This window comes from Saccoglossus kowalevskii, chromosome 18 (assembly GCF_978046115.1).
Source record: "Saccoglossus kowalevskii chromosome 18, keSacKowa6.1, whole genome shotgun sequence".
Classification (NCBI taxonomy): domain Eukaryota; kingdom Metazoa; phylum Hemichordata; class Enteropneusta; family Harrimaniidae; genus Saccoglossus; species Saccoglossus kowalevskii.
This window is the reverse complement of record NC_140658.1, coordinates 18,888,792-18,911,734: the sequence shown is the minus strand read 5'-3', so window position 1 is coordinate 18,911,734 and position 22,943 is coordinate 18,888,792. Positions and strand designations below refer to the sequence as shown.

The following is a 22,943-nucleotide window of genomic DNA, read 5'->3' as shown; positions in this document are numbered from 1 at the left end:
ACTTTCAACTTTGACCTGATATTTCCACAGGCGCCTTTCACCAAATGGACGAATTTCTTGAGGTTTTGGGTCACCCAGTCGTGTTTTGAATAGGTTTATGTATTATTTCACATTATGCAAGTATTTGTTTTTCTCAGCGACGTTCGTGGTAAACTTTGATCTCGATTTATGAGGCGAATGTATCAGGTGAGACGATCCAGTTTATACAAAAGTTTGTTTTTTCTCGATTAAGAAATATCACATTATCAATCATATTTTCTTATATTTGTGTTCAGACTATTGTGTTAGACTTGTTGTTGTTGGTATCGCTTTAACCACTGTGTATGTACTATAGATACCGACTATCTCAAAGATGTGGGGTCAGTGAATGGAGTAAAATGTTGCAGAATGTTCAATACTTTTTAGGTGGTGTAAAAATATAAGGTTATAAAATATATTTTTGCTTTTAGCGTACATTTTGTTGTAAAAGGTACAAACACACTTTATTTAATTAGTTTAATCCAATTAATAAAAGCCTGTAGTAAACAATAATAATAATGATTAATTATGCAGATTGTATGTAAATTTATTTCCCTCAATAGAAATGGTTGCCACACAGAATATGTTGTGAATTTAGTATACAAAAAGGCATTTTTTTTTTATCTGTCTAATTTCATGTGCAAATCCTAATGAGATTTAAAGTTCAGTCCACAACTGACGATTTAGCAATATTAGGGGTTGTCCCCAGGGGTCCAACTCAAAGAATGATCTGGTACGCATATTTGTGAAAGAAAACGCGTTATAGAGGGTTTTTTTTTAAAGAAAAGCATGTTTACGCGTTTAGGGTTACCATTTCAGCCAAATAGACAAAAAAGCTTTTGTCTTTTCCGGTACCGCCAACATGATAAGGGTGGATATTTTTTTAAATGAGATTATTGTTTTAAGGAATTCAAATATCGCAAAAACGAGCGTTCGGCCCCCTGGTTAACGACCCTCGATCACGGCATATGACCAACCCGTGCTTACACTAAGGGTTAGAAAGCTGAAATATCACGAGATCAGGCCCGAGCTCAAGGTGCGTGATCTTTTAGCTTTCTAACAGTGAAAAGGGTACGAAATTTTGACTTTTTAAAACGTGTTTAGGGTCATTTTGAAAACCTCTTCACAGACATGGGTTCCAGGTATTTCCACAAGTCGGACCCCCGGGGGGGTTGTTAAGATTTTTTTTTTAATATTGTATTCACTGACATTTATCTTGTATTTACATGGACCATGAGGTCCACAGTATCTTTTTCTTACTGATGTGACTACTGTGTAGTGTACTCAGCAGTTGTTATTTGTTTTGTCAATTATTGTCAGTTGACTGTTTTGTGTTCTTGGAATTTTGTACAAAAATCAACAACGGTTAAATAGGCATATTATTTCCGATTTGCAGTACTGTATTAACTGGATTTTAATTTCACTATTTTTGCTGATCAGTAAAATCCACTAAATTAAATCTACGTGAACATGTAAAATAACAATAAAACTCATTGTTTCTTTGATAAATTTTGAAATTTTAACACAGTAAATATGCTCAAACACCAAAATAGTGAAATTAAATATCAGTGAAAATAAATAGTTTTACTTGTATGACTTTGTTCTCCAGCATAAATATCAAATTGTTCAAAAGCATAAGATTGTAATGTAAATTTTGATAATTATGGCCTTATGATGGTGCGACAGTCAGTGGCCTGTGCCAAGAGAGCCACAGAACTACAACAATCTGTCAGCCGTCGCCGTCCACAGCAGCGATATGATTTTAAACATCAAAATTGAGAATCGCAAGTGTAGACTGATTGCATAGAAATAAACACTAAATACAGCTATCCTGGCCAGCAATCGAATCATCAATCTTCATGAGTGATATAACTGGTATTTCCATCTTTTTGACTTCTATTCCCACTATCCTAAAATTCTCAAGTGAATATTGTCAAAATTGTTAAAACATATTTTATATTCACTAAAAAAACAACGTTGTTATGTTTCTAGACTCACAACGAACTCAAAGCAAAAGAAACAGTCCGATCCAAACAACCTACGTCCTTGAAAATCGAGTCTTATTTCCCTTGCGTTTCCGAGCAAAAATATGTTCATGCCAAAAACAACTGATTTTCGCCAAATCTTCTATGACTTTTTAATAATATCATTAATTCACTCTAGCGGTTAGACGCTTGGGGATCTAAAATTGGCGATGTAAATCACTTCGGCAATGAAAAATCAGCTGTAATAATAGCCAAGGGGGTGAGGGACTGAATTTCAAAAACATATTTTATATATAGGGTATATAATAAATATCGTTAAGCAAAGCCATCTAATTTAAAAATCAAATAAATTGAGTCCATCTCTAATTACCCAAATCTACAATAACCTCAAACAGACTTTTATTTCACATTGGGAAACTGAAGTTTTCAATAACAATAGTCTCAACTAATGGGAAAAACAAACTCAGATCCTATCTTACTACCCGGTAGACTAGAAAGCACAGATTTACAAGTTTGCTTCTCCAAATTTGGCAGAGTATGAATTTATTTATTACACTTCATAATATTAAAGTTGGGCACCACAATAGAATCCCTCTGAATGACAGAATCTGTGATGTGTTTAAATCAAAACCAGGTGGATGAAACATATTTACTTATGAAATGCAATAAATACCAGGATCTCAGAAAAGATCTATTCTATATTGACAATGCACACATCCGCATTCTCAGTAGTAAATATAATAATAATAATATGAGGTTATTAGAGGATACTATAAAGTACAGTGGGAGTATCGACAGACGTGCAGTGGAGGTCGATGCAACTGCGTTGTGTATGAGTGCATACTTTGCACTGTGGCCTATGATGTTTGTTTTTATTATTAGAGGATGCTTACACACGTAATCATTCCATATTTGGAATTCACATTTCCAAATATGGTAGTCTTCATGATCATTCCATATTTGGAATTTGCATTTCCTTATATGGTAAGATGAAAATACCCTGTAAAATACCGCAAAATTACGAAACGCTGTAACTTATGGCATTACGATGACAGATTTATAATAATAATCTTTATTGAACTTGTATGCTTATTGATTTTGATTTTGATAAGATGACAATTAATTACCAATTAAGAAGATGCTTGTTTGCTTCAATGTAGCAATATTTATTAAAACTGGATTGGAAATCAAACACGATCAATTATAGGTGTCTCTTTCTTGTGTTTTTATTTTTCATTCTTTTCCTTTAGTTGTTGTAATTGTTAATGATCGCCTCATGAGTATTAGAAAATCATGTGTGGTTACTACGGTTTCATCACAAAGTATGTGAACCAAAGGGTGCACTTTAAAAAAAAATTGACATGGGTGCAATTTAAAAGAAATTTACAGCAGTCTGTTGTTCAAACTCAAAACATCAACATTATCCTATGGAAATTTGGTCTGAAAAATGACTGAAAACGCTGAGGTGAAAAATGCATTTTTTGGTTGGGAGAATGTGATAGGAGCTACACACTGTTTTATATGAGATAGAAGCTGCATATTGTCCATTTCAATCTTCTTTGTGTATTGCTTGTGTTAACAGATTAATAGTGTGCAGTTTAATTGAGGCATGCCAGACTGCGTATTAGGGTGATTCACTTATAACCACTTGACTATTACTGATAACAGGGGACATGTTGTTTCTATAATAATAATAACTATTACACTACCAAACCATCAGCAGGTTCAGTATGGTAAATAAAAAGTATTACAAGACTAGGACAATTCTAAATACAGTACAATAATAAGAATAAGAATAAAATAAAGACTGGGTTAAAAATAGTAATGTTAAAAATTTACTAGAATGAATGCAATTATTAAAATAAAAAACTGATCTAAATAAAGTAATTTAGTACCCCCCCCCTCCATCAACCTTCCTCCCATAGGTGAAGTGATTAAAAATTAAGAATAATGATGCCAACTTCCCCCACTATCAGAATGGTACAGTCCCCAGTCTCAGCATGAGAAATGAGTGCAGTTACTTGTCCCAGACTTACTGATTGGCTACAACAATCTTATTATTATAATTACCTGATACTGAAGTGTGTTAAAAATCTGTCATGTGATGTGAAATGTACATGCCTTAATGTTTTAACCCAAATCATACCACATACTCTATACAGCTGGTACAAGTAGGATTAGAGCGGTACTGTCATCAGAACAGCACATGTTCACATTCTTCTATTACTGCTCTTCTTATTTTTCTCTTCACGAATGCCATAAAATCATCAAATCACAAATTCAGCGTCGAAAATTAAGTGGTCTACAGTATGTACATAACGAGAAATGAATAATTGTCATAGATACATATTGAATCATAATGCTATACCCTGTGTTGAAAGTATCATACAAATATTGCCCCTCACTTTAGTACCTGACACTACTCTTTATAATGGTATTGCCCAGCTAATTAATCATTATCAGTTAAATAAATAAATAATTACTTGTTCTCTCATTAGGAGTAATTTTTCGTATTTATTATACCCACGACCATGACCATGTTGGCGATTGAAAAGTCTTATAAAAGAATGTCTCGATTAATGCTGCTGTTATCGTTATTCTGGCTGATTGTTGCCCACGGTGATGATGTAGATGATGAAGACAAGATGATTTATGTGGAAGATATTGAATCATTTGGTATCCATGGTAATACATTATCTGTTGGTAGTATTGGTAAATTACCAGAGTGGGACTCGCAGGGATACGTGATGTATTGTCCATGCATGGGTAGGTTTATTATCTCAGGAAACTCATTTTTTTAATGTATAACAGATTATTACAATTTTATTTTGACAATAGACACACCTCTGTAATTTGCATTCATGTGCTACTAATAGAGCAAATATTTTATTTATTGTTTGTGAGAATTGTTATCAGTTATCGCCACCTAACTGCATAACTGCATCATCCCTGTTGGGTCGAAAATAGGAACTTAGTCCTAATGTGTGTGCTTCCATTCAGACATTCCTGTTTCTTAAATAGATATGTATTTGATAGATTTGATTCAAACATTACCTAAACGCAGGATCTTATTGTGTTGGTGTAAACGAGGGGTGCAAAGTTTTGTTATCACAATTTTGAATATTACACTGGTAAATAATTATCATAATTTTAACAATGTTTCAAAACTCAATCCATGGTGAAACTTAACAAAAAACCCTTGAAATACAAATGAAAGATGGCCATTTGGCAGCCATTTTGTTTTGAAAAGGCCATCTGGCAGCCATTGTTTTTCATGATGCTCATGACCATGTTCAACTGAGAACTATCATAAGACTAGTTTCACCATTAAAATTTTAGGAGGGGTGAAATAGTAAAACTCTAGATATCAGCCAATATTTGCATTAAAATTCAGAACCAATAATCTATGGCTATCATCTACTTGTGTGGGAAGTTGAATATTTGGATTTGATATTATTCATACACCACCATATATCAGTCATACATGACACATACACAGTAGCTATACAATAAACCAACACATAAATCAGGAACTCAAAATGGACCTGCTGGAAATACATCTGAACTTGTGCATGAAAGTTCAATACAAAATACAACATGGTGATTGGTCAACAACAAATATGCAGTTTTTCCCTATCATGTTGCATTCTCACTCAGATCCCCTCACTGACCCCTGTAAGCATGCAATACAATATGATGTATTAAATAACATGAAAAGGTAAACAATAATAATAAACGATTCCATATATTTCTGACTTGTTTCAAAATACAATATACTGTAGAATACTTTATTTTCGCTTAGAAATAATTATCGCTGAAGGGATGATTCAGTGAAAATAAAATCTAGCGAATATAACTTTTTTTCCTATATTTCACATTCAACTCATCAAAAAACAGTGAAAATAAATTCCATACAAAACAGCCAAAAATCCCTTTCAGTGAAAATTATTCCAGCTAAAATAAAGCATTTTACAGTACTTACTTTGCAAAGTGTATTATCAGATGAGTATCCATGTAACACTTAATAATAAGTATGGCTGCATGTACTGTAAATGCATTAATTATTCTCTATTTTTATTTTTGTTAAATAAAATCCACTAAATTAAACATGTACAATAGAACACAATGACTCATTAGCAAATTTACAAAATTTAAACTTAAAAACACAAAAATATCTGCTCAAAATAACAAAATTGAATGTCTGTGGAAATAAATGGTTTTACAGTAGCAATATAAAACTTTCCTGTTTAATGTCAGCTATGCTTTGAGTACACTAATAATGTGAGGAATTTTTAAACTATTACTGTGCATCATTTCATTTATTAGTTACTCTATTTTAGACTATATTAAAATAGTTGTGATGTAAAGTGTAATTGGTCTGTTACGCTCATTTCATATTACCCGTAGACGCAGGGTTATAGCAAGAAAATAGAAAGTGCCTGTCTCCAATCTGTAACCACAAACTTACAATCAATTTTTCATTTACTTGAAATTTTCAATCAGATATTTTGCCTGTCAAATGAAATTTTGTATCTGTTTACAATGTGGAGTGACTGTCTAAAATGACATAGACAGGTGGCTGGCTAAAAAACCTGCATAGATGTTGTTAACTGTGAAATGTTGTCAATATTCATAATTATACCTTTAAATTAAAAAAACTGCTGCTATAGTAAAAATAATTTTTATGATTTTCCTCATTTTAACATTTTCACCAGCAGTTCCCTTTTCATCACAAAATAGTCCTGTTTATAGTCTGCACATTCCTTCAGAAGATTGAGACAAAAATAGCCAAATTTTTTGAGTAAAAACTGAAAATTGACTCAAATTTTGTCTGTTGGCTCCAAAATTTGACTTCAATTCTAGAAATATTGATGAATACTAGAAAGAAGTGCAGAAAAAATTTGGGTAAGAAAGTCTGGTGGTGAAAAGGTTAACATGTGGCATACATAGTGTCTTACAGTGTACGTGTTCATGTCTAGAATTATTATTTTTAGTTGGGTTTTTAATAACAAAATGTGTTTTCATTGTTGTCCATGAAAACTGCTGCTCAATTTTATGCATAATGTTTTGATAGTTTTTTTCTCAAAAACAGATTGATAGTGAATTAATAAGTCTATACTGTTGACTAAATGCTAAAATGATTAATTATAGACAGATTTTTACAAAAAATATTGTTACTGCAGTATGTACTAAAATGTGTACAAACATAGAAAGCACACATCACCGCGAAAACATTTGCATATATCTTTAACAGTGACTACCGGTAGTCAGTCAAAGAGAAATGTAAACAAACTCTCAAGATTCTCAATCTTGTATGCATGCATCGTTTCTCTGTATTTTAAAAATGTTCATCCATCATTGACAGAGCTCTGAAACTGTCTGCCTAAAAAAAGCCCCCCCAAAAAAATAGTGCCCACGAACCTGCATCTGTATCTTAAGGGATACCTAACATCAAAAGTTCAATGTAGGATAAAAAACATAATTCATTTAGTTTTTTCCCAAATCCCCCTAACCCCACCCCCCCCCCCCCCCACTGAAACTTAATTGATAAATATTGACCATGGCGTCAGACTACATTCACCATTAAATACAAATTGATAATCCGACAGTAGTATGGCGTAGCAGTTGGTTGTCGGGTGGGTGTAAAAAGACTTTACACTCGGACCAAACCATTTTCTCGTCTTGGATGTTTTTTTTCATTTTCTGTTATTTTTGTCTATGATTGGATAGAAAAAAAACGAATTACAATGACTCCAAGATATTTTTGACTTCATTAAAAAATAAAATGGTTTTTGTTGGATAGAAACTTTTGAGGTCAAAACCTGCCACCCCCAAACTAAAGCAAATAAGTTTTTTTATCCGACATCAATCTTTTGACGTCGTTCCTAAGCTAATTGTGTTAATGACATCTTAGGCTGCATCTCTAACTTGCTGTTTATTTTGAATCTTCTTTTACCATAGTAACATAAACTGAAGTGTATGATTAGAAGCATTGTTGTCATTAATTCATTTTTATTTATTTTTAATTTTTTGTTTTTTTAATTAATTTTTTTTTTTTAGGCAGATTTGGTAATCAAGCAGAGCATTTTCTTGGATCGTTAGCTTTTGCTAAATTATTGAATAGAACATTAGTAGTGCCACCATGGCGAACCTATGTAAGTATTGCTATGTTTGTAGTATCAACATTAGTAGTGCCACCATGGCGACAATATGTAAGTATTGCTATGTTTGTAGTATCAACATTAGTAGTGCCACCATGGCGAACCTATGTAAGTATTGCTATGTTTGTAGTATCAACATTAGTAGTGCCACCATGGCGACAATATGTAAGTATTGCTATGTTTGTAGTATCAACATTAGTAGTGCCACCATGGCGAACTTATGTAAGTATTGCTATGTTTGTAGTATCAACATTAGTAGTGCCACCATGGTGAACCTATGTAAGTATTGCTATGTTTGTAGTATCAATATTAGTAGTGCCACCATGGCGAACCTATGTAAGTATTGCTATGTTTGTAGTATCAACATTAGTAGTGCCACCATGGCGAACCTATGTAAGTATTGCTATGTTTGTAGTATCAACATTAGTAGTGCCACCATGGTGAACCTATGTAAGTATTGCTATGTTTGTAGTATCAACATTAGTAGTGCCACCATGGCGAACCTATGTAAGTATTGCTATGTTTGTAGTATCAATATTAGTAGTGCCACCATGGCGAACCTATGTAAGTATTGCTATGTTTGTAGTATCAACATTAGTAGTGCCACCATGGTGAACCTATGTAAGTATTGCTATGTTTGTAGTATCAACATTAGTAGTGCCACCATGGCGAACCTATGTAAGTATTGCTATGTTTGTAGTATCAATATTAGTAGTGCCACCATGGCGAACCTATGTAAGTATTGCTATGTTTGTAGTATCAATATTAGTAGTGCCACTATGGTGAACGTATGTAAGTATTGCTATGTTTGTAGTATCAATATTAGTAGTGCCACCATGGCGAACCTATGTAAGTATTGCTATGTTTGTAGTATCAACATTAGTAGTGCCACCATGGTGAACCTATGTAAGTATTGCTATGTTTGTAGTATCAACATTAGTAGTGCCACCATGGCGAACCTATGTAAGTATTGCTATGTTTGTAGTATCAATATTAGTAGTGCCACCATGGCGAACCTATGTAAGTATTGCTATGTTTGTAGTATCAATATTAGTAGTGCCACCATGGCGAACCTATGTAAGTATTGCTATGTTTGTAGTATCAATATTAGTAGTGCCACCATGGCGAACCTATGTAAGTATTGCTATGTTTGTAGTATCAATATTAGTAGTGCCACCATGGCGAACCTATGTAAGTATTGCTATGTTTGTAGTATCAATATTAGTAGTGCCACCATGGCGACAATATGTAAGTATTGCTATGTTTGTAGTATCAACATTAGTAGTGCCACCATGGCGACAATATGTAAGTATTGCTATGTTTGTAGTATCAACATTAGTAGTGCCACCATGGCGACAATATGTAAGTATTGCTATGTTTGTAGTATCAACATTAGTAGTGCCACCATGGCGACAATATGTAAGTATTGCTATGTTTGTAGTATCAATATTAGTAGTGCCACCATGGCGAACTTATGTAAGTATTGCTATGTTTGTAGTATCAACATTAGTAGTGCCACCATGGCGACAATATGTAAGTATTGCTATGTTTGTAGTATCAACATTAGTAGTGCCACCATGGCGACAATATGTAAGTATTGCTATGTTTGTAGTATCAACATTAGTAGTGCCACCATGGCGACAATATGTAAGTATTGCTATGTTTGTAGTATCAACATTAGTAGTGCCACCATGGCGACAATATGTAAGTATTGCTATGTTTGTAGTATCAATATTAGTAGTGCCACCATGGCGACAATATGTAAGTATTGCTATGTTTGTAGTATCACCATTAGTAGTGCCACCATGGCGACAATATGTAAGTATTGCTATGTTTGTAGTATCAACATTAGTAGTGCCACCATGGCGACAATATGTAAGTATTGCTATGTTTGTAGTATCAACATTAGCAGTGCCACCATGGCGAACCTATGTAAGTATTGCTATGTTTGTAGTATCAACATTAGTAGTACCACCATGGCGACAATATGTAAGTATTGCTATGTTTGTAGTATCAATATTAGTAGTGCCACCATGGCGACAATATGTAAGTATTGCTATGTTTGTAGTATCAACATTAGTAGTGCCACCATGGCGACAATATGTAAGTATTGCTATGTTTGTAGTATCAACATTAGTAGTGCCACCATGGCGACAATATGTAAGTATTGCTATGTTTGTAGTATCAACATTAGTTGCGCCACCATGGCGACAATATGTAAGTATTGCTATGTTTGTAGTATCAACATTAGTAGTGCCACCATGGTGAACCTATGTAAGTATCCTCTGGGGCGGAGCCACGTCACGGACGTTCTACGTTGCTAAGACGCGCACCACTGTACCACGTATTTGTATGGGCTTTATGCGCGCTGCTGTGGAACGCCGGTGGAGTTGGTGAAAACTCGAGAAAACAACACAAACTCAACTTTGAAGTAATCCTGAACAACCAAATTCATATATGTTACACACGTAGGGCTAATCTTGTTACACTGTTCAGGGGACTCTCATCAACCATCGCAAAGTACCGTTTTTGCGAGTTTTTGGTCTTTGTTTTCACCGCGAGGATTGCCAGGCGGTAGAAAATGCCCGGATGTCCGTCCCCGAGGATTGCTATGTTTGTAGTATCAACATTAGTAGTGCCACCATGGCGACAATATGTAAGTATTGCTATGTTTGTAGTATCAAAATTAGTAGTGCCACCATGGTGAACCTATGTAAGTAGTGCTATGTTTGTAGTATCAACATTAGTAGTGCCACCATGGCGAACCTATGTAAGTATTGCTATGTTTGTAGTATCAAAATTAGTAGTGCCGCCATGGCGACAATATGTAAGTATTGCTATGTTTGTAGTATCAACATTAGTAGTGCCGCCATGGCAACAATATGTAAGTATTGCTATGTTTGTAGTATTGACATCAGAATATTGTTATTAGTTCCTGTTTGGCTGAAGGGGTTTATAATTTGTGCCAGTATTTTTGGTATTCCTTGACCAATCACATACATACTTTACATATGTGCAAGTACCGGTATATATTTTTTGATCAAGATGGGCAAATGGCAGCCATTTAATATTACCATAAATATATTGTTACATTAGTAGTATTGCCATTAAGTTATTGTTACATTAAAATATTGCCTTTAAAGTATTGTTACATTAAAATATTGCCTTTAAAGTATTGTTACATTATGGTAGTATTGAGAAAAGAAGGAATCCCTAGAGTAATGATGCTTCTGCAGTATCACATACAGAAACCTTGTTATGACTGAGACGATTTTTTTATTATTGTTAAATTAATAGTATCACCATAAAAGTATTGATGCATTAGTAGTATTGCCATAAAAGTAGTGTTACATTAGTAATATTGCCATAAAATATTGATGCATTAGTAGTATTGCCATAAAAGTAGTGTTACATTAGTAGTATTGCCATAAAATTAGTGTTACATTAGTGGTATTGCCATAAAAGTAGGGTTACATTAGTGGTATTGTTATAAAAGTATTGTTACATTAGTAGTATTGCCATAAAAGTAGTGTTACATTAGTAGTATTGCCTTTGAATTATTGTTTCTATTAATAGTACTGCCATGTTTTGGTTTTCATCAAAACAAAATTTGTTTATTTTCTCTGTTTATACCACAGAAAAATGTGCCTTACAGTGATTTTTTTAAGTTTGAAGAATTAGAAAAAAGTCAAAAAGTTATACTGATGGAAGATTTTATAGAATATCTTGCTCCAAAATATTGGTCGCCAGGGAAACGACATGGTTACTGTTGGTTGCCACCAAACTCAGATAGTCAATGCAAAATGAAAGAAGGTAGGTTTGCAATAAAGTGATGTCCAGCCTGGTATATCACAAGATATTTCCCAGGTATATCGGAAAATATTGCCCTGTGTGTCACAAGATATTGCCCGGTATATCAGAAAATATTGCCCTGTTTGTCACAAGATATTGCTCAGTATATCAGAAAATATGTCCCTGTGTGTCACAAGATATTGCCTGGTATATCAGAAAATATTTCCCTGTGTGTCACAAGATATTGCCCACTATATCAGAAAATATGTCCCTGTGTGTCACCAAGATATTGCCCGGTATATCAGAAAATATTTCTCAGTGTGTCACAAGATATTGCCCAGTATATCAGAAAATATGTCCCTGTGTGTCACAAGATATTGCCCGGTATATCAGAAAATATTTCCCTGTGTGTCACAAGATATTGCCCAGTATAGCAGAAAATATTTCCCTGTATGTTACAAGATATTGCCAGTATATCAGAAAATATGTCTCTGTATGTCACAAGATATTGCTCAGTATATCAGAAAATATTTCCCTGTATGTTACAAGATATTGCTCGGTATATCAGAAAATATGTCCCTGTATGTCACAAGATATTGCCCAGTATATCAGAAAATATGTTCCTGTATGTCACAAGGTATTGCTTGGTATATCAGAAATTATTTCCCTGTGTGTCACAAGATATTGCCTGGTATATCAGAAAATATTTCCCTGTGTGTCACAAGATATTGCCCACTATATCAGAAAATATTTCCCTGTGTGTCACAAGATATTGCCTGGTATATCAGAAAATATTTCTCTGCGTGTCACAAGATATTGCCCAGTATATCAGAAAATATTTCTCAGTGTGTCACAAGATATTGCCCAGTATATCAGAAAATATGTCCCTGTGTGTCACAAGATATTGCCCGGTATATCAGAAAATATTTCCCTGTGTGTCACAAGATATTGCCCAGTATAGCAGAAAATATTTCCCTGTATGTTACAAGATATTGCCAGTATATCAGAAAATATGTCTCTGTATGTCACAAGATATTGCTCAGTATATCAGAAAATATTTCCCTGTATGTCACAAGATATTGCCCAGTATATCAGAAAATATGTTCCTGTATGTCACAAGGTATTGCTTGGTATATCAGAAAATATTTCTCTGTGTGTCACAAGATATTGCCTGGTATATCAGAAAATATTTCCCTGTGTGTCACAAGATATTGCCCGGTATATCAGAAAATATTTCCCTGTGTGTCACAAGATATTGCCCGGTATATCAGAAAATATTTCTCTGTGTGTCACAAGATATTGCCCAGTATATCAGAAAATATTTCTGAGTGTGTCATAAGATATTGCCCAGTATATCAGAAAATATTTCCCTGTGTGCCACAAGACAGCCCGGTATATCAGGAAATATTGCCCTGTATTTAACATGGTATTACAAAAATATATATATATATATATACAGTAGCACAGTAGTTCTACATCACCCCCTCCACAGTTCCTTATGGTCAACCTCTTGTCTAATGATTTGAAAGTGTTTATTAATCACTGGGGTTCACTGTCTTTAGAACTCAAGCAAAATCTTCACGGTTTTGATTTCTTCTGACCCGTAAAATTTTAGAAAATTCATCTTCATGAAATTAAAATGGTTGATAATTTCAGTAACAAGAATGTTGATAATGGCAGTGGTCAGAATGTGTTCAAATTTGGTGTAAACGCATATTTATATCGCACTAAAGTTGCCTTTGGGAATGTCACATTTTGGTGTTGCTGATCCAGAGACCACAAGATTACAAATTGCTTTACTCACCCCTGGGTAACCATAATACCTTTCCAATCCTTAGCTTAGTATTCCTGTTTGTTTAATTGTACCCTCTGTTTTCTGTAGGAAATCCCTTCGGACCATTCTGGGATGCTTTTGATGTTGATTTTGATGACTACGTTGTCTACCATCTAATTACAAACATTGATATCGATGGCACAGATTCTAACAGATTCATTAAAGAGCAATGGAACAAGCAGTGAGTACAAATCATAATTATATTTGCTCAGTTATAAACACATCCCTACTATGACAAATGCACATGAACTAAAAATGGCATTTATTGTATGCCATCTTGAATTTTCAAATTGTGTCATCAACTCCCAAGTTGTGAGTAATTAGATGACCCCCAAAAAATTCTATTGTGTTTTTATCAATACTTTTGAAAGAATAAAGCTAATCATTTGTCGTTATCATGTATTTAATTGTTTTTTAACCTTTTCATCACCAGAACGTTTTTCCCAAATGTTTCTGCATTTTTTTCTTGTATTCTTCAATATTTCAGGAAATGAACCATTTTTGAGCCAACAGCCAAAATTTGGGTCAATTTTCAGTTTTTGCTTAAAAAATTTGGTCAAATTTTGTTCCAATCTGAAGGAAAGTATAGACTATAAACAGAACTATTTTGTAAATTTGTGATGAAAAGAGGGAACTGGTGGTGAAAATTAATTCTCATTGTCATAAATGTGGTCATTTTAATAAATGTGATTCTAGCGCCATATCTCTGACTTGCTTTGACTGAATATGTTCAAATTTTAAATATTCATTATACATCATGTCATAGATATACAGATATATTGGTTTGACGATCCTATTCAAAATGGCCGAATGGTGGCCATTTTTGGGCTAAAAAATCATCATAATCAAGCATTTATTCTGATATAAGGTATTGACAGTTTGCTTGATTTAAGGTGTGAACTAAACTTTACATGCTTCTTATCTGATACTGTTTTGATGAAGTAAATATTCTGCTTGTACAATTGAATTGATATTTTGTATACATATATGTACATGTAACTTGGGTGGACCAGATTTTGTGACATAAAGGAAATGTGGTCATTTTAATAAATGTGATTCTAGCGCCATATCTCTGACTTGCTTTGACTGAATATGTTCAAATTTTAAATATTCATTATACATCATGTCATAGATATACAGATATATTGGTTTGACGATCCTATTCAAAATGGCCGAATGGTGGCCATTTTTGGGCTAAAAAATCATCATAATCAAGCATTTATTCTGATATAAGGTATTGACAGTTTGCTTGACTTAAGGTGTGAACTAAACTTTACATGCTTCTTATCTGATACTGTTTTGATGAAGTAAATATTCTGCTTGTACAATTGAATTGATATTTTGTATACATATATGTACATGTAACTTGGGTGGACCAGATTTTGTGACATAAAGGAAACACTCATACAGACATATCATTCAATCAGAGTGAATGCATTCATTACTTGGGTGCTATTAAGTTTGTCCTTATCATAAATAAAATCTAAATACAGGGATGGAAACAAGCTTTTATCTCCACTATAACATTTATGTAACTATGTATGCTGAAACCACAGACATGTTTAGACCCTCTGGTTTGTCGCTAAAAATGTTGTAACTGGTGACACCGGATGATTTATTTTTGTAGATTTCCAGCTTCCAACCATCCAGTATTAACATTTAAAGGAGCTCCTGCTTCATTTCCAGTCCAACAAGGAAACCGACAACTACATCAGTACATCAAATGGAGTGATAATATTATGCAAGAAGCTCATTTGCATATGAATAAATTATTCCATGGTGAAAAATATGTTGGTATACATCTTAGAAATGGAATAGATTGGGTGAGTTTATTTTAGTTTAGGGGAGGGGAGGGGGATACACCTCAGAAATGGAATAGATTGGGTGAGTTCATTTTAGTTTATGGAGATAAGAGTAACTTCTCAGAAATGGGATAGATTGGGTGAGTTCATTTTAGTTTAGAAGAGGGGAGAAGGGTATACATCTCAGAAATGGAATAAATTGGGTGAGTTTATATTCATTAAGGGGAGGAAGATGGGTGTGCATCTCAGAAATGGAATAGATTGGGTGAGTTCATTTTTGTTTAGGGAAGGGGAGAGGGGTATACATCTCAGAAATCAATTAGATTGGGGAGTTCATTTCAATTTAGGGGAGGGGTATCATCCATGAAATAGATTGGGTTAGTTTATTTAAAATTAGGGGAGAGGTATACATCCATGAAATAGATTGGGTTAGTTCATTTCAAATTAGGGGAGAGGTATACATCCATGAAATAGATTTAGTGAGTTCATTTCAATTCGGGGTGGCAGTATACATCCATGAAATAGATTGGATGAGTTCATTTCAATTTAGGGGTTGCAGTATACATCCATGAAATAGATAGGGTGAGTTTATTTCAATTTAGGGAAGGGGTATATATCCAAGAAATAGATTGGATGAGTTCATTTCAATTTAGGGGAGGGGTATACATCCATGAAATAGATTGGGTGAATTCATTTCAATTTAGGGTTGGGGTATACAACCAAGAAATAGATTGGATGAGTCCATTTCAATTTAGGGGAGGGGTATACATCCATGTAATAGATTGGGTGAGTTCATTTCAATTTAGGGGAGGGGAGAGAGTATACTTTTTCTGTCTGTTTAAGCATTTTATGTCGCCAATGCAGGATCACTTGATAAAACATGTCAATAGAGTTAACTGAGAACTCAATGACTTCTTACTGTGATTATATTATTAACAGGAAAGAGCCTGTGAGCACGCTGAAGGCAGTCACAATCTGATGGCTTCTCCACAGTGTCTTACAACAGGACAATTACTAAGCAGAGCCATGTGCTACCCATCAACAAAGACAGTGCTAGAGTATACTAAAACTGTTGTCATGGCAATTGATGCTAAACATGTTTACATAGCAACCGATCATGATCCGTTAAAAGAGGAATTACAAGATTATTTGGAGCCAATTGGGGTAGGTGTCAAGTATCTTGAGAAAGGTTATAACAGTTTTACTATGTTTTGAGTTTTAGCACCTTAGGCATTCTTGTTTTTGTAAGAGGACTTCATCTGAAGTGATGACTGAGTTGACCTTAAAGAAAATGTGTTAATTATGCCATATTGGAATGCGGAGACACATTATGTGTAACAATTTCATTATTGTTGAGTGGTTGTGGTCTGTGTGCATAATAATGAGATAGATTTAAGTGGTTGTAGTCTGCGTGCATAATAATGAGATAGATTTGAGTGGTTGGCGTCTGTATACATAATAATGAGATAGATTTGGGTGGTTGTGGTCTGCGTGCATAATAATGAGATAGATTTAAGTGGTTGTAGTCTGCGTGCATAATAATGAGATAGATTTGAGTGGTTGGCGTCTGTATACATAATAATGAGATAGATTTGAGTTTTTGTGGTCTGTATGCATAATATGAGATAGATTTGAGTGCTTGAGTCTGCGTGCATATTAATGAGACAGATTTGAGTGGTTGTGGTCTGCATGCATAATAATGAGATAGATTTGAGTGGTTGTGGTCTGCATGCATAATAATGAAATAGATTTGAGTGGTTGTGGTCTGCATGCATAATAATGAGATAGATTTGAGTGGTTGTGGTCTGCATGCATAATAAAGAGATAGATTTGAGTGGTTGTGGTCTGCATGCATAATATTGAGATAGATTTCAGTGATTGTGGTCTGCATGCATAATATTGAGATAGATTTCAGTGATTGTGGTCTGCATGCATAATAATGAGATAGAGTTGAGTGGTTTGGGTCTGTATGCATAATAATGAGATAGAGTTGATTGGTTGCAGTCTGTGTGCATAATAATGAGATAGATTTGAGTGGTTGTGGTCTGTGTGCATAATATTAAGATAGATTTGAGTGGTTGTGGTCTGTGTGCATAATAATGAGATAGATTTAAGTGGTTGTGGTCTGCATGCATAATAATGAGATAGATTTGAATGATTGTGATCTGCATGCATAATAATGAGTTAGATTTGAGTGGTTGTAGTCTGTATGCATAATAATGAGATAGATTTGAGTGGTTGTGGTCTGCATGCATAATAATGAGATAGATTTGAGTGATTGTGGTCTGCATGCATAATAATGAGATAGATTTGAGTGGTTGTGGTCTGCATGCATAATAATGAAATAGATTTGAGTGGTTGTGGTCTGCATGCATAATAATGAGATAGATTTGAGTGGTTGTGGTCTGCATGCATAATAAAGAGATAGATTTGAGTGGTTGTGGTCTGCATGCATAATATTGAGATAGATTTCAGTGATTGTGGTCTGCTTGCATAATAATGAGATAGAGTTGAGTGGTTTGGGTCTGTATGCATAATAATGAGATAGAGTTGATTGGTTGCAGTCTGTGTGCATAATAATGAGATAGATTTGAGTGGTTGTGGTCTGTGTGCATAATATTAAGATAGATTTGAGTGGTTGTGGTCTGTGTGCATAATAATGAGATAGATTTAAGTGGTTGTGGTCTGCATGCATAATAATGAGATAGATTTGAATGATTGTGATCTGCATGCATAATAATGAGTTAGATTTGAGTGGTTGTAGTCTGTATGCATAATAATGAGATAGATTTGAGTGGTTGTGGTCTGCATGCATAATAATGAGATAGATTTGAGTGATTGTGGTCTGCATGCATAATAATGAGATAGATTTGAGTGGTTGCAGTCTGTTTGCATATTAATGAGATAGATTGAATTGGAGCCCATCAACATCATGTTGTACAATGCTGATTAGTGGTACAGCATCACATGGTCAGTCACCAATGGCAACCAAATTTATTTGTATCTCTGTCTGTAGTAACTAATTATGTTCTCTCTCTAACAGGTCAAAGTTCACCACTTGAATCCTGCCTTACCACAGATTGACCTAGCCCTGTTAGGCCAATCAGATTACTTTATTGGTAACTGTGTGTCATCGTTCTCTTCATTTGTGAAGCGTGACCGTGACACCAGTAGTGGAAATAAACCCACTACATACTGGGGATTTGAGTTGGAGTCCTTGTGATGTTTGATTTTGTTATTCTCAACCATGAGATATTCTGGTATCAACAACTAAATGTGAGCAATAATTTTTATAACTTGTGTTTCAAGCACTCTCTTAAAAAAATAATATGTCCACAGTTTCCATGGTGAAGTCTAGAAGTGCAAGATTTGTTCGGAGATAACTTCTTTGAAATATAAAAAATGCAAAAACTGAAGCTATTTATGAATTTGTTATTTACAAATTTAGCCAGAAGAAATCTTCTGTTGTCTTAACCACTACATGACTGTCTACATCATTGAGAAAGGGTAAATGAGGATAAAGGTGAAAGGCCAGTATATCATTACCTACAAACTGCCTTTGCATCTGTATTGTTTCATAGACCTATGTCCTGTCTCGATGGCTTTCTTAAATTAACATTTTGTAATCTCCATAATTTATCATCGTTTTGGTTGAATCTGGTCACTAAATATTCTCTAATTTGATATTCATGTTACATTTGACCAAGATGGGAGTTTAGTTTATAATTATACAAAGAATTTCTAGGACAAAAAAAGCAAGGAAATAAAAAGATCCATGTGTCTGTTTGTTTTTGTTTTGTTTTGTTTTGTTTTGTTTTTGTTTTTGTTTGTTTTTGTTTTTTTTGGGGGGGGGCTCAAAACTTGGACCTTTTAATATTATGGTATCATAGCAACCCTCTATGCAAATAATTTGGAAAATTCTCTGACCTAAAATGAGAACCCAGTTGTGCCTTGTAGTATGGTGATGTGATCTCTTTAGCAACCATTTTATTTTAGCAACCAAGTTATGTAAATTGTTGTGGTATTTTGGTAAGGTAGTTTATTTAAAAGTAGTTTAATTACCTATTAGTCTAGTGCCTCTAGCAACCTGTAGAGGGCGATACATCATTCTAAGTTATCATAACACTGTTTATTTTTTTAATTTTTATATTTAATATTTTTATGTAAAAAAATTTTTTTGTAAACCTTTAGGTCTTTTCTATTCTCTAAGTATATCTGAATGTATTTATTTTTCAACTATAAATTTGCACTATAGAATGTCATAATAATAATAATTGTATTTGTGTACAGCAACAAGAGAATTGACAGAAAACCAAGTACATTCACCACCTTTGCTGTATTTTTCTATCTCCAATAGAAACGCATAAAAACCATCAATTAAATTAAATCCATACTGGATCACTTAAATATTAATTTATTTGTTCATAAACACGGCGCTAACATTCACATAAGTGAAGCAAAAATATGAATATTTGATTGAAAAAGAAATAGATAAAAAAGCACAAAATTGGATAATTTTGCATACCGTATTTTTTTATTAGAAGCGCATTTCCAATAGAAGCACACATAAAAATTACATTAGTTAGAAACCGAATAACATGAATTGTAACCATAGAAACATATCTGTAACTTACATAAGAGCATGTGCTACTAATAGAGCAGATACAGTGTTGATATTTTTGAGTGAGTTCTCAGTAATTTCAGTCAATATATGTAAAACCTCAAAAATACGAGTTGTTCCTGATTACAAAAAAATACAAAATTACAAAAATGTAAGAAAAAATAACTCATCCACATTTCTACAGTACTAGATAAAAATATTTTTTTAGCTAAAAATATTTGAGAATCTGTAAAAACAAAAATGCTGTATTTTATTAATACAATATGGTCACATGATTAACATATTAATTGGAGCTTGAACTAATTTGCATATTTGGAAGCTCGGAGACCAATATGGTAGTATTTTAGTAATACAAATTTTAATGAGTCATATCATTAATGAACCCATATCATCTAATTAACAGTAAACAGATAAACTTCCAAACCTGCTCTGCAGTGTGATAAATCCAGTCATTTTTATAGTTTTCTGTTTCTTTGACTACCCATAATGCATCATCAAAAGAATGTTTAACCTTTGACCCTTTCTCTGCCTTTCTCATGTTAACTTTTGTAAAATTTTATAAAATGAAATATTATTAAAATTGGGATCAGTATTGATGAATAATATCAATTGGGATTTAAATCATGAAAAGTTTGTTTAGAAAATCAAATGTAAATTAGTTTAATAAGAAACTAAACCATCATTGTTCTTTTGCTGATTTAAGACAAATATTGTAAAATTATTTAGTCCCAGAACAAGAATGAAACCCCTTCTTGAAAAGTATTATATATAAGTTACAGTGTGCCGTAATTTTGTGGTATTTTACAGGGTATTTTCATCCTTCCATATTAGGAAATGCGATTTCCAAATATTGAATGATTAGGCGCCCTCTAATGATAAAAACAAACATGGCTGCCACCATCGTTTGACTGGACTCCACACAAATAGGTTTGCTGATTCTGTTCTAAACTTTTTCGATTTCGGCATTCCCACGATGTATGCTTGGAAGGAAAAGATGTATAATAATATAGTCATTACGAAGATACATGTACCTCAAAGTATGCACTCAGACAGTACGTCGTCGCATTGACTTCCGCTGCGTGTCAGTCGATACGTCCGCTGTACTGCCTTCGTGCATACTTTGAGGTATCCTCGTAATAACCTCATAATCATATAATCTTTAATTTGGTTCAAACAGGATGCAATCTGTGGGTAATTTTCTCAGAGAAGCAAACAATGTCTTTCACTTTGAGTAATCTTTTAGAATACCTAGTATGTAACATGCAATAATGAATAAAATATTTCATTTATTTATCTCTGTTTGATTTTCACCATGTGTAAGATTTGCTTCGCAATTACTCCCCATCCCTAAAAATAATTAAAAACTTTTTGACTCCCATGTGCGAAGCACATAATGGGAGTCTTTGCAGTTAGTGTGTCTGTGTGTGTGTATGTGTGTATGTGTGTCCGACTGTTCCACTGCTATCTCAAGAACCATACATCGGTTTTTGATGAAACTTGGTGCATAGATGCTCTGGGCCAATGCACAGATTTGATTAGGTTTTGGTAAAAATCCATGCTCGTTAATAACCTAATTTGCATGATAATTAGCTAATTTTTAGCTGTTCTATGACTGTTCCACTGATATCTAAAGAACCACTCATTGGATTTTGATGAAACTTGGTACATAGATGCTCTGAACATATGCGCAGATTTGATTAGTTTTTGGTAAAAATCCGTGCATATTAATTACCTAATTTGCATGATAATTAGCTGATTTTTAGCTGTTCCATGATTGTTCCACTGATATCTAAAGAATCACTCATTGGATTTTGATGAAACTTGGTACATAAATGCTCTGAACATATGCGCAGATTTGATTAGTTTTTGGTAAAAATCCGTGCATATTAATTACCTAATTTGCATGATAATTAGCTGATTTTTAGCTGTTCCATTATTGTTCCACTGATATCTAAACAACCACTCATTGGATTTTGATGAAACTTTGTACATACATGCTCTGAGCTAATGCTAGGTTTTGATTAGTTTTTGGTAATAATCCGTGGATACTAATTACCTAATTTGCATAATGATTAATCATCACATTTCAATGAAACTTGGTACATAGATGTCATATGACACTGCACAGACCTGATAGTTTTTATGGTAATATCAGTACATATTAATTACCTAATTTGCATAATTAATTAACTTTCAGCATTTGATATAAGTACTAATCATCACATTTCAATGAAACTTGGTACATAGATGTCATATGACACTGTACAGACCTGATAGTTTTTATAGCAATATCAGTACATATTAATTACCTAATTTGCATAATTAATTAATTTTCAGCATTTGATATAAGTAGTGAGCATTACATTTCAATGAAACTTGGTACTTACATACTCAAGGACTATGCAAAGATTGATTGTTTCCGATAAATATTTGTGCATATTAATCACCTAATTTGCATAATTAGTTAATTTTTAGCTTTTCCACGGGTATCTCAAGTACTAATCATTGCATTTCAATGAAACTTGGTACATAGATCCTTTAGGACTATGCAGAGACCTGATTAGTTTTAGGGCAAATAATTGTGCATATTAATTAACTAATTTGCATAATTAATTTTCAGCTTTTCTACTGATATCAAAAGTACTAATCATCACATTTCAATGAATCTAGAATTATGCAGACCCAATTAATTTCCGGTAAATATTTGTGCATATTAATCACCTAATTTGC

General features: G+C 33.6%; 1 protein-coding gene across 1 annotated transcript; it reads left to right on the top strand.

Annotated features, from left to right (window-relative positions):
* Positions 1-30: 30 nt before the first annotated feature.
* Positions 31-21,506, top strand: LOC100368312 (GDP-fucose protein O-fucosyltransferase 1-like). The gene is made up of 8 exons (XM_085493092.1): positions 31-186; positions 4,502-4,769; positions 8,064-8,158; positions 11,803-11,977; positions 13,839-13,971; positions 15,418-15,613; positions 16,532-16,756; positions 18,636-21,506. The coding sequence occupies exons 2-8, from the start codon at positions 4,535-4,537 to the stop codon at positions 18,813-18,815; spliced, it is 1,239 nt and encodes a 412-aa protein (XP_085349218.1). The 5' UTR covers positions 31-186; positions 4,502-4,534; the 3' UTR covers positions 18,816-21,506.
* The last annotated feature ends 1,437 nt before the right edge of the window (positions 21,507-22,943 follow it).

Excerpts from the sequence above, each read along its gene's own strand:
- LOC100368312 (XM_085493092.1), top strand. The coding sequence starts at position 4,535 with ATGACCATGTTGGCGATTGAAAAGTCTTATAAAAGAATGTCTCGATTA. Across the intron at positions 13,972-15,417 it reads AAAGAGCAATGGAACAAGCA|ATTTCCAGCTTCCAACCATC; the intron begins GTGAGTACAAAT and ends TTATTTTTGTAG. Across the intron at positions 16,757-18,635 it reads ATTATTTGGAGCCAATTGGG|GTCAAAGTTCACCACTTGAA; the intron begins GTAGGTGTCAAG and ends TCTCTCTAACAG.